The 15,428-nt window shown below is 53.6% G+C and overlaps 4 protein-coding genes across 4 annotated transcripts; all 4 read left to right on the plus strand.

Moving 5' to 3' along the window:
• Positions 1 to 772: 772 nt before the first annotated feature.
• A1O3_07071 (uncharacterized protein) lies at positions 773 to 2,023 on the plus strand (the record flags this gene model as incomplete). The annotated part of the gene is made up of 1 exon (XM_007737185.1): positions 773 to 2,023. One exon carries the CDS (start codon positions 773 to 775, stop codon positions 2,021 to 2,023), a length of 1,251 nt encoding a protein of 416 aa, XP_007735375.1.
• Positions 2,024 to 2,356: 333 nt separating this feature from the next.
• Positions 2,357 to 3,943, plus strand: A1O3_07072 (uncharacterized protein; the record flags this gene model as incomplete). The annotated part of the gene is made up of 1 exon (XM_007737186.1): positions 2,357 to 3,943. The coding sequence occupies one exon, from the start codon at positions 2,357 to 2,359 to the stop codon at positions 3,941 to 3,943; it is 1,587 nt and encodes a 528-aa protein (XP_007735376.1).
• Positions 3,944 to 6,263: 2,320 nt separating this feature from the next.
• Positions 6,264 to 10,778, plus strand: A1O3_07073 (uncharacterized protein; the record flags this gene model as incomplete). The annotated part of the gene is made up of 1 exon (XM_007737187.1): positions 6,264 to 10,778. One exon carries the CDS (start codon positions 6,264 to 6,266, stop codon positions 10,776 to 10,778), a length of 4,515 nt encoding a protein of 1,504 aa, XP_007735377.1.
• Positions 10,779 to 12,247: 1,469 nt separating this feature from the next.
• Positions 12,248 to 14,845, plus strand: A1O3_07074 (uncharacterized protein; the record flags this gene model as incomplete). The annotated part of the gene is made up of 2 exons (XM_007737188.1): positions 12,248 to 13,182; positions 13,231 to 14,845. 2 exons carry the CDS (start codon positions 12,248 to 12,250, stop codon positions 14,843 to 14,845), a joined length of 2,550 nt encoding a protein of 849 aa, XP_007735378.1.
• Between the last annotated feature and the right edge of the window lie 583 nt (positions 14,846 to 15,428).

Genomic DNA, 15,428 nt, shown 5'->3' on the forward strand with positions numbered 1-15,428 from the left:
GATTTTGCATCAGCGTGCGAGGCTGAAGATGATGTGCATTGGATGAAAGCGTTCTTGAAAGCGTTCTTTGGCCACCTGTTGTTTTAGAGGGATAGATGAGGCCGAGCGGCATATAGAGTTAAAGCACCTAGAGTTGAATCCCAGAGTAAAGCAGTGCGATATACGCAGCATTTGCTGGAGCCTGCTTCATCACCTGACCTCGCGGCTAGTGCGTACCTATAGGTACTTTCCACAATGTGCATGGTTCAAAATATCTCAGATGGAATATGATGATTGAGAGAACGTGACCGATCAAGTGATGGCGAGGATGATGAAGCTGTCCTCTTAGGTAGTATGAGGTAACTAAGGTAGTTACTCTGTATTCAACAGGGATCTGTATCCGTACCTATATATCCGTATCATCCGAACTCCGCCAAGCCCTTTCAAACCGCGAACAGGCGCTGCAAGCCGGATTCTCCAACGCCGTCTCCCTCTCTACATGCCCACGTCCTTGTTCGCCTGCCAGTCTCCTCTACGATCTACGAGGTCATTACCCCCAATGAATGGCTCAGAGGAGGGAGGTCCGGGAGACAACGTCGCCAAATGCCTTCCCGTCGCTCCCACACAAAGTCGCATCACGGGTGCAGACAATGCAAGGCGAGAAGAGTCAAGGTCAGCATCCATCCCATACCCAACCCTCCTAGCCCGACGACTCTTTGCTTCGCGTTCGACGGGTCTGCCTAGCCCTTGACCTTCCTTTTCGACGTCTGACTCCACCTGCCAGTGCGATGAGATGAGCCCGCAATGCCAGCGCTGTGTCAAAAGGCAGATTCAGTGTTCGTTTGTCGAGGACGGTCCGGAGCGGCTCTCGTCACCATCGGGGAACATCATGGTCTTTGACAGGTGGACAACCAAAAGTCTTGACAATCCACCGCCTCCAAGTTCAGACCCAGATCAGCCACGCCAAGGGTCGACTCCGAGCGCGAGTCCTCAGTCTGGTGTGGTGACTGGGGGAGATGCCTTGCAGCGGGGAGGCAAACGATTCGACATTTTGGACCTTGAACTCATCCAGCACTATTCAACTCGTACATACATGACCATGTCATCCAGACTATCCTCCCATGCTGTGTGGCGTGACACGGTCTTTGCGGAGGCATTGTGCCACGATTTTCTTCTTCATGGTGTATTGGCAACATCGGCGCTGCACAAAGCAACAATGCAGCCCAAAACATCTGACGTCTATGCCGAGTATTCCAAGGTTGCTTTGGCCCATCAAAACGCCGCACTCGCCGGGTATATCCCCGCGGTCAGCAAGCCTAGCCAAGAAAACGGCATCGCCCTGTTTTGCGTCTCCCTTCTTCTTGCAATCTGGGCTTTCGCTTCGAAAAGGCTGCCCGAGGGCTTGAACAGCGTCAAGCTAGAGTTCGGACAAGGAGAAGTGTCTCCAGGGGTCACACTACCCCTACACTCACCCACGGCCGATTTCATAGAGATCATCATGATCCTTAGAGGAATATATGCCGTGTTCCGTGAGACAGACTCCTGGCTTCAGGGTGACATCGAGGAACTGCTGCGTTATCCTCGGGATGCAGACCTTCCCCCTCATTCCGCCGATGTTGTGGAAGCATTTGAGGTGCTGGCCAAAGCACTCGAAGATCCCGAATTGGTCCCCCTCCTAGACTATGAAGGGTCGAAAACCACAAAGGGTCTTCTTCTCGAGCAATTGGGACGACTGCATAGCATCTCTCGATGCCGCTCTGTTGTCGAGTGGGACGGCCATATCTTCACTTGGTTTACCATGGCCCCTTTGCCATTTATCAATTGTCTGAAACAAGGCAACCCCGTGGCTCTGGCTCTCTTTGCGCACTGGGCGGCCATGTTCCAGTGTATGGATCATCACTGGTGGGCAACCGGCTGGGCCTACAGTTTGGTTGCCGACGTCTCGAGTCTTCTCGAGCCAGTCTGGGCCCGATATCTGGACTGGCCCAGAAGACAAGTCGGTCTGGTGTTCCAGGAAACCGGCTGCTTTGAGGGCCGCCGATGAGCTTGTGGCTTACTTTCGATTCGAAGTCCTACATTTGTTTCTCGAAGCGGCAGAGACTTTCTAGTATGCATGCTGATACTCGGCAAGAGTTGATGGGCTGCTATTAGTATTGTTGCCACAGATTTACTATGCGTTGACATGTGGTGGTCCCAGGCGCGCCTGCAGCAACACCGGCCCTGATCAGATCGTGCTCCAAGGCTTCTCTTTCCACTCTGGAAGCTACCAACCGACCACGATGTGCTTAGTGCCTATCGCGACCTGCAATCCATCATTATCGCTCATCAGATGCTCTATCATTAGTCCACTGGTCTCACACTCCTGTGCTCGCCAAAAATGCCAATTACATTTCAGCCAGTTTCGAGTGCGGCCGCTAGCCTTCGAAGTGAACCCCTGCTGAGCCCGCCCCGATCACACACCGGCTCCGAAGACGTTCCTTTCAAGGCGGATGACAGTGATCAAACCAGTCTAAGCATGAAAAAGGGAAGAAGCCGCCGGCGTTCTCGCCAGCTTCCATTTGGTGAATCCGCAGTCCGCTCAGGCCGGCATTCCATGGTGACAAGATACCACAACTCCCGCAAACCCCGGAAGCCAGGTCCCGCATGTTCCTTCCTCCCACTGCGAAAATCTCGTTCTCAGCCATCCATCCACTCTCGGTCTGTCACTGGTTCTGTTGAGCTACTTTCAAGCCGAGAGTTGCGAGCACGGCGATGGACAGTCCCTTCTAAGGCCTCTTCAACTAGAGCACTGGCCACAGTCGTCCCACTCCAGGAAGTCGCCGATCGACGCCCAACCAAGAAGTCCAAGTCCTCTCTAAGTCCCGCAATGATTACCCTGCGTCGCGCAACCACAGCAGGCTCTCAGCGAAGACTGTCACTAACCTCCTTCCCTCCCCCAAAATTTGGTCGTAGGAGTAGCGGTTTCCTCTCGACCATTTTCAACACAATCACAACGGGTCACCATGACGCTACTTCTTCTTTTACGAATGCGCAGACAAATTCACAGAAAGCCTCGTTCATCACCAGCAGCAGTGGCGAAGTGCGTCCTGCTACGAGTACCATCGCTCCTCCAGTTCGTACCGAAGTGGTGGCGCTGGACACCCCCGTTTCTTTTCCCGGGCAGGTCTATACACCGCAGCCCGGGCGCCGATGTTCGACTCGATACATTTCTGACGACGGGGTGTACGAGATCATTTGGGACCAGAGTGGCTCTACTACCACCTCCGAGGGAGCGGCTCCTAGCCCTCAAAGTAGAGAATGGGCGCTTGGGCGCCGTGGTTCTGGTGACACAGAGCCCGTGGAAAGGCGGCTCTCGAGAGCTCTCATCCAGTCCAGAAGAACTTCTCTGCAAGGAGCGGCAAGCCGACGAGGATCATACTGGCCGACTAGCGAAACAACGTATGCGCAAGGGCTACTCGATTTGTTTGACAGTCCAAAATTGGCCCGGCTTGCACGAGAAACAGCATTCCGGAATTTACCTCGTTCCAGAGCCTCAAAGACAACCCTGGCCCCGGAGATTGCGCGGATGGATATCACTCAGCAAATGGTGGTCGAGCCACTGGGTCAACAGGAGGAAGATCAGGTCGTGGATTTCTTCCCTCCATTCCAGAGTCGATTGAGCATGGCTGGAAGCACGAAACTACATGATCCGTTTCCTAGATGGGCTGAACGGGGGCAAGAGGCGCATGAGCACCTGTGTACGCCAGTCCCAGGGAGCCCAGGGGGGGAGGCAGCCTGGAGTAGGAGAAGCAGCTACGGTAGCATGATTGGAATCAGCAGACACATCAAACGGAGAAGCGTCTCTGCTGGTCCGCATTCCTATTTAAATGTCAGCGAGGGTTGCGATGCTGGCAACCGAAGCAGCTGTAGATCTTATGGAAAGGGGCTTGATGATGACACTGCACCGCTGCTGGGTGCCACGTGAAGAGTTGGAGCCATCGAAGCTTACTCCTGGCACGGCTCGAATGCATGGAATGGAATGGCTGTGGAGCAACTGGTAGAGACAGTGTTCCACCTCCTAGATTGATCCTATTACGCATAGGTACGGAATATCATTTTGACTAATTACACGTGGCGAGTCAATTACTCTGTACATACCTATGTTATGTATGTGTAGGAACTATAGAAAGGCTGGCTCAACCGAAGCCGAAACGGGGACCACTGTCTTTTCTCTTCGGGGACCTATATCTATGCGAATATGTAGCCTGAGCTGGACTGCGAGCCGCGCTTAGGCTACGATCCAGTGGCAATGGTCGTGGAGGGGTCAGAAGGGGATCTGGCCGGCTTCCCGAGGCCAACAAGATTGTGTAAAACAATCTGCCGGAGGGCAAAGGGAAAACCGTCAAGATAAGAGAAGTAATCCACGGGCAGATAATGTGGAACAACACTGGGCACTTGTTCTTGATAGCGCCGTGCATATTCCTTCTCTTTTGAGGTGCTTTCATTGGCAATCCATCTTTCTCCGGTCGCTTACGGGGGTTGCTCGGCAGCCCGAAGCGAAAAGCCCCCGTGCGGCGTGCACTCCCAACCCTCCAACTCCAAGTAAAACGAATCGGGGGATCTGCGGACGAAAGACAGGCAGTTGGGAGTGGCGTCCGCGTAATGGGGATATGAAGTGAGTGCAACTCGGGTTCGTTGCGGTCGGCGAAGGATGTGGGGGAGAGAATCATGGAACAGGGCACTTGAAGTGCGGAATTTGGCCTCTTTGTCCATTTGTCGCTAATAATGGATGGTGGTGGATTCCGATGCCAGTGGCACGAGGCCTCGAACACCCGTCTCGGCGCTGGTTTGGGCGAGACAGTCTCCGAGTCCAGACGCCGAATAAGAACGCAAGTGGAAGAGGGCTCAGGCGTCGAACAGCACAGCGAATGAAGGTAACGACAACGGGATGGACATGCCAGCGGATACCGACTCTAGAGGCGGGTGAAGAATCAAGAATCGATACCCAATACTCCGTACTCCTCAGTGTGCGACGTGGGAGGAGTAGGACGAATACAGAAGCATTCCTAAGCATCGTCGGCAGGTTCTATGTGACATCGCAGGCAGGCAGCCAGGTAGGTACCTAGGTAAGGTACAGAAGGACTTTCGGAACCCGAAGCCACGGCGAGAGTATGTGTAAGAGTATATCCACCATCTTAGATATCCGTACTCCGTACGGTATCAGTATCGCCGCTTTTCGGCGGGAGTGCCACCTGTAGGTACGTGGTACTAGTAGTGTTCGCCGTTCGGATACTCGATTCATCCTTGACCTCCCGGCCGATCCATCGGGTCCCTTTAGGAGAGTAAGACAGTCGAACTACTCCGTACCAACATCTCCACGAGCGACAGCGTCACCTCAGGAAGCCAGGATACTGGACTACACTCTGTTCAGCCCCCAGTACTAAGTAATCCAGTAATGCCCACGTCTGCCATTAATATTGGGACTACACATACTGCTTCGCCTATAGGTTGACCGGGAATAAGCTCGTCGGTATTGGTGGCATGAAGGACCGTTGTTTAGCCACGCACCCGGACACCAGACACCAGCCAAACACCAGCCAGACACCAGACACCACAGGCATCGCTGGGGCCCGAGAGCCTAAGCCTCGCTACCCGCCACGACTGGCACAAGAGAGCACGTCGGCGCACCACCATCCATCACATCATCACACCCCCCATCCCAGTGCCAATGCACAACCCAAAGTATGTACGCCGTACGGAGCATGTATGTATCATCAGGCACGCGGCCCCATCGGCTAGCCTTAGGCCTCTAGCCTCTTAGGCCATCTCTGTCATTCTTCCGGCTGAGCTGGCACTGCGTGATAGCCTGCCCGACCTTTGCTCCGACGCCTGTGCCTGTGCGAACCTGCCTGCGCCTGCACCTGCACCTGCACCTGCGCCTGCGCCGGCAATTGCGCCCTATCTCGGTCCAGTCCAAGCTTCCCACTCCGTTGACCATTTCGCTCTTCTCATACGACCACGGTACTTTTCCTTGCGTTTCCCTTGACCTTGATTTCATAACTATCCATGTACGAGATACCCAAATAACACGACAATCTCGAAATAACCATATAAACTTCGCCATAATTGCCGTCCTGGTTGCTCTGGATATCTGCCGATCCTCCGAAACCAACCGTTGTTGGCCCTCGGGCAGCGCACCCTAGACTCTGACCTGACGAGAGCGAACCCGAACGTGCTGAGCGTCTTCTTCGCAACCGCCTGTCCGGCTCTGGTGCTTCGAATTGACCTGTCAAGATGATCAGGTCATGACACATAACCCTCCGGCCGCAGCGCGGCCTCCTCCGCCACGACGGCCTCCCGACACCCATCGGCTTTCCCTCGATCGGTCGACTACCAGGATCATTCCCCCGATCGATGGAAGACCACTGGGTCTACAAAGGCAGGTCGGACAGCTTGGAGGTGATCGACCTGCAAAACGGCGCAAGGTAGAAGGAGATGAGCCAACGAGCCTGGGCTCCGGCGCCAGTGATAAAGCGCCGGCTGCCACAAGTCCCAAGTCTCTGTCCAATGCAAAAGCATATCATCTCCGTTTGCTCAAACCGTCAGTACTCGGGAGCCGCCAGAAAGAGGACGTGAAGAGCGTGAACGGCGACTTACCTGATCTCCCGGCACGTCCATGGCATCACGCAGAACACTATAACGCCACCGAAGAGCCCAAACCAACTCATCGGTCGCGGGTCAAACTTCCCGTACCAACTACGCCCGACTCGCTGCAACTTCCTTCATCGGCGCCCTATATTGTCCCTAAGAAGCCCGCCGGGTTCTTCCCATGGACAGGGAAACATCCCGAGGATGTGCTCAGTGATGTCAATGTCAAACAAGGCTTTTTCGATAAGCCACCCAATCCACCGGAGAAGGAGCTGAACACGGCCAGGGTCCCACTTTATAACGCCTTCAAACATAAGTCCGGAGTCGAAAACTTATCCATCCTGTTCTCTCTCGTCCTGGATCAGAAGAATCAGCATGGTCTGATCAGCTCGGCCTCGACTTTCAAGCCACCTCCACGAGTCACGTTGACCGAAGCAAAACGGAAGTCCTGGATTGCGGACCTGGCCAATGCAGATGTCCCGCTGAGGAAACTGAGTCGGACCATCCCGCAAGGAATAAGGGGCCAGATCCTTTTGGACCTGTGTTTGCAAAGCTGCGTGCCCTTGAATCGTGCAGTCTGGTTCGCCAAATGTGTTTGTGCAAACGAGATTCGGACCTTGAAGAGAAAAGGAACCACTCCTGCCGTCGCCGTTGGCGCTGAGAGCAAATGGATTCGCGAGTGGACTGTCAACGTCGAGCAATTTGTGGAAACACACCTCGAACCCACAGATCATCCGGACTGGAGGTCAAACATACAGTATGCGCTCCATCTAACCACGCGCCTGTATATGGAGCACTTATTGGATCGAGATCACTATCTGGATTGGATAGTACGGTCCTTCCACTTGGCGGATCTGGGTCACACACCTTTCTGGCTGATGGTCATGCACATCCACCAAGAAGATATATGCCACTTTCGCAAACTGGGGGGGAGGCTTGCAGAGGTCCTAGTTGAGAAATTCGAGCTTGTCAACAAACCTCTTGCTGAAAATACAGCTCCGCTCCGGCAAAAGCTCTACCATACGATCCGGTGGCTGCTCCACTCCCGTCCTGTGAGCTTCCTCATGCCGGAAAAGTGGCCACAAGCTGTCGTGTCCGTACGGTCGTGTCTTGACACGAAGGTCCTAGCAGAGCGTCAAATGTTGGATCAACTCAATCGCATCAATGCAAGGACCATGGGTCACAATAAGCACGCTTATACAGCCAAGCGCTCTACTCATCAGGTGATTGTGGAAGTACTGGATTCTGCGCAACCTCCATATGACCTCCCGAAGCTTGCAGAAAGTCTGAGCGCAGCATGTTCGGATATTCCTCGACTAATTTTTACTTGTCTCGAGTGGACATGTACGCGTTTTCGACAATCCAAGTCTCGCATCTTTCTCTTCGCCCGTTTGGCAAAACGTTGGCAGAGCGCCGGACATGACGTTGACAATGTTATCCTGAATTACCTCTCAGCATGCAGGAAGGGAGACATCAGTGCGGATGGGAAGCCTTTGCAGCATTTGGCTGCCCAGCTCTCGCGGTCGGGTTTGTTTCCTTTGAGCAAATATATACAATGGCTCATGGTTCGAGGACTTCCCAAAAAGAGGGGCATGGTGACTTGTCTGGAGCCTATGTCAGTGGCTGCCGGACCCGGTGCTCTTCCGATGGAAGCAGACCCCAGTCAGCTGTTGCTTCACGTGTCTTTGCAAAATGTTGAGCAGCATGTGATCAATCTGCGGAACTCGATACTCCGTGGCTCTGGCTTTGACCCCGACGTGGAAGACAATGTCTACCAGGACTGTGTTGGGTTTCTTGAGCAAGAACTCGCATTACTAGATCGCGGACCAAAGCCGTCGGAACCGAGGATACCCACACCCGCCTTTGCGTCGCTGCCATGGACTGTCAGATCCCGGCTCGCCATATGGCTGCGCACGAAAGTCGCTGCCAGAGCGAAGGCTAGAGTGAATGTGCCGTGCGCGCCAGCAGGTGTCAACCTTCTTGGGTCTCGAATCCTCGACGTTGACCAATTCGCATTTGTTCGCAACGTTCTTGAGTGCATGGAGGATGATGCTGTATTGGCTGATGTGATAGGAATTCTGTCCTGCTCGCAAGACGATGATCTGATTGCGTCTCTTGTTGCAACGCTATGTTTTCACGCAGATGCTTTCTCGGCAATCGGAGCACTGGAAGTGCTGCAACGGCGGGCATGCCAAATCTACTTGGGTTGGCGAACCATCCGACCAACTATGCCGCTTTTCACTTCGTCTCTGCTTGACCTCTGCACAGCTTACCCGATGAAAACGCCGACGACCAGACTCTTACAGCAAGATTTTGTCAGAGGCGATCGAGGACGCGCGGTCGCAGCATGTTCCCCTTACAGTGACGGCATTGCTGAATCATTACAACAAGCCGGAGCAACCTTTGTCGAAGACTTTGAGGCTATCCTACAGTCCGAACACAACATGAACGAGCAAACAATGAATGGACTCTTTTCGGTTTTGGTGGACCGCATCGAAAAGCAGCTTAAGTTTGGTTACAGTTCCACCACGGTGGCATCGTTCTGCCAGCTTCTGAGCCGTTTGCGATTATGCAGAAAAGCTCAAGGAGATCTGCTGATTGGAAGGTGGATGGCACAACTTGTGCCGTCAATCGATGCAACTTTTGGATCTTTGTTGCTTCAAAATCTCATTGGCACTGGATGTCTGACATTTAGTGGCTTGTTCGAAGCAGCCCGCACTCCCAACTCAGGTTTAAGCCAAAGCTCAGCGACCAGGAGCTTGCTACAGCACCTCATCACACCGCCGCCAGGTTCGTTGGCTGATATAGTCTTATATCGAACCCAGAGTCGCTGGTTCGAATATATCCAGCGAGAATCCCGGTCTGTCTTAGAACTACTCTGTGAGATGGGCCTGGAGTCTACGTCTTTTCCATTAGAAGAGACTCTGCTAGATTGCCTAGTCAAAGATGACACCATCAGGTCGTCTCCGATGTCTCACCCGGCGGAACAATGGCTCCTCAAGGCACTCAATCGCTCGCTTCGTTGTCAAGAAAGGCCTATCAGAAATGAAGACATTCGAGCGCTTGTGAGCTCTATCAACGTCTTCTCTCACCGATTTGTGCAGTTGAGGCTCTGGCTTACTTCACGGTCTGGGCCAGAAAGCAGTCTGGCGCCGGATGAAGATGAACTCGTCAAGGCCCTCTCTGAGGCACTTGAGCAGATGCTCCAGGATCCCGCTGGCAACAAGGAGGGTGACGTCTGGTTCACGCAATTGCTCGACGCAGTGGAGGTAAACGTCGCCAACCGACTGCGCCATCAGGTCGAGAACGAGTTTTTGGGAGCATTGCCAAAGTTCCAACTCAACAAGGCCACCACTTCGTTGCCGTGCGTCTTTTCCGGCGACGTCCACCATCTGTCTTCGATTATGGAACGAGCTTATCTCCTTTGCACGAAATCCACCAGTCCGACTCTCGGATTTCTGCCTCTGTTGATTGATAAGCTAACACAACATCTCAAGGCTCTGGGCAGCACTTCCTCGGCCATGGCCCTTTCAACAAGCGCTGGAATTTCTGGATCCCCGCAGAACACGAATCATCCTCCGCTGACGAGTGTGACACCCAGCCCCATAGCAAACATTACTTCCGAAGGCGGGCATAGCGTGTTCCCGGGAATGATCTTGGATTGCTTGCACCATCTACTCCAAATGCTGTGTCTCCAGCGCGTGGCACTGCGTGATACTGGACCGGCTGGGCTGAATCCGAAACAAGCGCAGTCCGAACAGGTACAGCTCCTCGTACGCCTAGCGTGGATAGCGACACACCCGGCCATTACGTCTGCACCGACAAACCTGACTAGCAAGGAAGATCAGCAAAAGGCAAAGGACGTACTCGAATTCACATTTGATGTCATTGCAACTATGATGGACGAGGTCAGCGACGACGTGAGAATGATGAGTGCCAAAATTCTGAAAGACAAGCTACAAGATGCACGGATGAAATATTTGTTTGGCAGCGTCAACATCATGGGGTCCGCGCAAGTGCGAGATCTGGGCCAGGGATTGCAGATTATCAAAGAAGCCAAGGGCTCGCTAGGAGATTGGAAGCCTCGAGTGTGGGAGATTTTGGACAATGGCAGCGGGAAGGAAAGCGAGACATCTCTTGGATTGGGACTTTTTGGGGCACGGCATAAATGATTCCGGGCAGGGCGGTGAACAAAGACGCCGGTAAGAGCTACGGATGCGTGGGTGTACTCTGTCAAGCATTGCATTTGCCTGCAGTGGGATACAGCGGGCTGCGGGCTGCGTGACTTTCCGCATTGGGCGACTTCGCATGATCTCTACGAATAGTGATGAAACAAACGTGGTGGTGAACTGTCTTGCTTGACGTTATTTTCGGAGGGATTTTGACAGCTTGACAGGCTCTAGCTAGACATGACAGGGTTAGTTCCTGTTGGATATTCATTAGTACGTACAGTAAATATGGGTGTACTGTACGGAGTCTTCGTCCCCGTCTCACGGCAAACGGGGTCCAGTAAGTTTGCTCCTTGTTTCGCGAGGAGTCCGGCACCAGGCGTGCGAGCCGCGTGACGGCGTGCTGGTGCATTCTGGGCGGAGGAGGTGTTATTGCGGTGTACGGATCAGTCGGTGTATCGAGGACTGTTGGGTGGGCATGGGGCCGACGAGCTGGTCATGCGTAGGAACTTGAAGCAGTAACGACGTGCCTCGCAATCATCCATGGGACCATGGATGGGTACGTCTCGTGACATGCTATTCCTGCCGATCGCCGCGCTTTCGGATCGCGTATGTACGATGATTATCTAGGTACTTTGCACATCTGTGGTGTCTGCGCGTGGACAGCACACGCGCGCGTTGGTTTCATCTGCCCAAGCCTGAAGAGGCACATCATCTGGTCTGGTGCCAAGTGCATGACCACTGCCCAGGCCCCAGGCTGCAGGCATGTCACCGGGATGGTGGGAATCGAGGGGCAGATGGAGGCCTGAGCCTGCGCTAATCTGCTCGCATACTGTACTCCGGACCGCGTACAGTGGCAACACACCTCCCTACCATGCAGTGACGGTGACGGGGACGGTGACGGTGACGCGGAAGGGCTTCGCACAGAGATTGGGAGATGGTAGCAGTGTGTTCAAGTTGAAGGTGGTCATGACGAGCGGCCGAGAAAAGGTTCTGACCACTATGCAGAGGCAGCGGCACCCACCACCACGACTATGCAGCATGTGCAGGCACCAAGAGAAGAGATCTCGCTGTCAGGGTCCAGAAGAATCCGAGCTCGACCTGCGCGGCTTCCTGATCAACATGGATCGACTCCTGCTCATCTCTCCTCCCTCCACCACCATTCTTGACGCTGACTGCGTTCCGCCCCCTAATTAATATGAATACCTTTCTTTGTTGACAATAATGTTAATCTCTCCTCCGGTACATTCATCATTCCTAGTTTTGTTCCTCTTCCCGTGTCTCCTAGATCTCTACAGGTTTCGCCCTGATATATCCCCATCCTCTCTCCAGCATCGCGTCCTGACTGATAGCTATACGCAACCACTTTATTCCTCGTCCACATCCGTCTCTCGGAACTCTCTGCTCAAATGGAAGCAGAGTGATCGTATCTGATTTTCTGTACAATTATCATCCTTGTCGCATTTTCTCCCATGGCTCCGCAGCCTTCCGCGCAATGCGGCGACTTGACCGGCACGCCAAATGCGTCCGCCACGCAAGAAGACGCCCGGCGTTCTTCTCGAAGAACGTCTCCTACGCCGTTGGCCTCATCCAGTCCCTCCATCGACGAGAAGCCTACGCCTCGCTTCGACAAATGGAGTCTGGGAATACTCAACGACAGAGAGACTGAAGAAGTCCCCGGTACTGTTCTGCTTCTCTCTGCAAAGCGCAATGAGCCTCTGGGTGTCGAACCCCAGCCTACCCCGAAGGCCGAGTCCTCGATGCCTCCGCAGCCCTTGACACCCAGGCGGACCTCATTCTCGCTGCCCTCCACTCCTAGGCGCAACTCATTTTCCTCTACGAAAAGAACAAAAGATGGTCAATTAATATTGGAGCCACAGCCGAGCGATTCCATGAATGACCCCCTCAACTGGCCGGCTTGGAGAAGGGACGTTGCCCTGCTGTCTTTGGGCTTCTACTGCATGCTCGGTGGAGGAATGACTCCAATCCTTGCTGCGGGTTTCAATAATGTCGCGGAGACCTTTGACGTAACATACTCGATGGTGGCCCTGACCACAGGTTTGTACATGATGGGCCTCGGAGTTGGTAGTGTCATTTTCTCTCCCACCGCCATTTTGTATGGTAAACGGCCCGTCTACTTGCTGTCCGCAGTCATGTTCATCCTTACCTCTGTTTGGTGTGCTAAGGCCCCCAATTACACCCACTTGGCCACCGCCAGAGTGTTCCAGGGTATCTCGGTGAGCCCAGTCGAGTGTTTACCGTCGGCGACCATTGCGGAAATCTTTTTCCTGCACGAGAGGGCATTTCGGCTAGGCATCTACACCCTGCTTCTGCTAGGCGGAAAAAACTTGATTCCTCTGGTGAGCGCAGCAATTATACAGGCGAAAGGATGGAGATGGGTCTTTTGGTGAGACTGCCTTTTGCATCAACCTGTTACACACGTTGACATATACAGGGTCGTGACCATTGTTGTAGGTTTTGGTTTATGCCTTTTGTTCTTTTTCGTGCCAGAGACATTTTGGGACCGAACTCCAAGACCTAAATCCAGGACGTCGGCCGCTCGACGAAGCTTGACAAGTCTGATTCATCATCCTTTCCATCCCAACAAATCAAGTGTGCCACAAACTCCCGCAGAAGCAGATCAGGCAGCGATAACAGCGGCTTTTGAAAAAGTGATGACACCTCGCCGGCAGATGCTGCATGAGCGCAATACACATGCTAGATTTGAAGATGCCATGTTTGACAAGGCGGATGGAGACAAGCCTGAAGAGGTCTCATCTCCAGTGGCCTCCAGCGACTCTAGAAGAGACGTCATTCGCCCAGGAGCTGTGCACCAGACGGACGGAACGAACGATGCCGTAGATGACCGCGCCCCAACGAAGAGGGATATCCCGTCCACAGTCGGGTCAACCACAGCAGCGGCTCCTCGCAGAAAACGACCGACCGGACTGAACCTGCCACCTCCGCCCGATTTGGGCGCTCCATCTGCACCGGGAATTGGCTCGGATGAGAAAAGCTTGGGGCCAGGAGCCAACCAGGCCGAAACTGCGCAGCCGGTGCCTCATCTCCATAATCTCAATTCCCCGTACTATGTGGAGATCGAAAAAAAGGACGATTATCTCGGGCATCATGCCGTTCCTATGCCTCAAGTGCATGGACGCCAGGAAGGCCGTCCAGGATTGCTCCGTCAAGAGACTGCCACATCAATACCCGGCTCCGATCATAACGGGGCCGACTTGGAGGAGGCCAGAAGTACAGAGGAGACTGACTCGGGTTCTCACTTCATACGTTACACCGCCCGATTGAGCGATTCTCCCCCTAAAACGTATCTTGCGACTCTCCGGCCGTGGAACGGAAGGTTGTCAGCCTCGAATTGGTTCCGGGTCGCTCTTCGACCCTTCATCTTGTTTGTCTACCCAAGTGTTCTTTGGTCTACCCTGGTCTATTCCCTATCAGTTGGGTGGCTCATCGTCCTCTCGGAAGCTATATCAACCATCTATCGAACTCGCGATAGTTACAACTTCTCGGCCCTGGGGGCTGGACTGGTGTACATATCGCCGTTTGTCGGCGGAATTCTGGGCACGGCGATTGCTGGAAAGGTGTCTGATATCATTGTGCGATATATGGCACGGCTTAATGGCGGGGTCTACGAGCCTGAGTTTCGACTGGTGATGGGCATCCCCGTGGCACTCACCACGGTCATTGGGTTGATGGGCTTTGGTTGGTCTGCACAAGAGCGGGACAACTGGATCGTGCCCACCATCTTCTTTGGGATCATCTCCTTTGGGTGCAGCCTCGGCAGCACCACCGCCATCACTTTCTGTGTTGACAGCTACAGACAGTACGCAGGCGAGGCACTAGTGACGTTGAACTTCAGCAAGAACATCTTCCACGGCCTGGTGTTCAGTCTCTTCTTTGCCAATTGGTTGCAGAGCGACGGGCCCAAGACGACCTTTCTGGCCATTGGTGGTATCCAGATGGCTTGTCTGCTGACGACGATCCCCATGTACATTTACGGCAAAAGGGCCAGGATGTGGACCGTTCGTCAAGGTTTCATGGAGAACTTTTGATATTGTTTTCTTGTGCTCCCCTTGGGAGAAGGTGGATTAGGGCCCTTCAGACGAATCTGGGTTGGAGTCGGCTTGTATGAAACCGTGGTTGTGCTCTGAGAGGCACCTGGCTTCTGGAACTTTGGGCTTCTGGAACTTTGGGCTTCTGGAACTTTGGGCGCAATGTTGGATGTTTCCGTGTCGGGTTTGACCGAATATGATGCATGGTTTTTTGTTTGTCTGGTTCTGGTTTTGGTTCTGGCCATCAGGGGCGGGCGAGCGAGAGCGATGGCGTTGGAAGGCTACAATGGCGAGTAACGAACGACATATGACCACCTATACATAGTACGAACTGGGAAAGTATGATTGATGGGCAGTAGACAGGGATACAACTTGACTGCTAGTCGGCATGCAGACATGTTGCCGGCCGGTGGCAATTGGAGGGAAGGCAAGAGTGCGCCTCAGCCTGATACGTGATACATGCATGATTGTTCTTCGATGTTGTCTTGGGTCACTGCCTACTCTGTACCTAGTAGGTGCCTAGATGTGGAGATATCAGTCAAAGACGTTTCTCGTCTGATCACAGACCATAGCTCCATGTTGA

The sequence above is a fragment of the Capronia epimyces genome (assembly GCF_000585565.1).
Source record: "Capronia epimyces CBS 606.96 chromosome Unknown aczIQ-supercont1.6, whole genome shotgun sequence".
Lineage (NCBI taxonomy): Eukaryota > Fungi > Ascomycota > Eurotiomycetes > Chaetothyriales > Herpotrichiellaceae > Capronia > Capronia epimyces.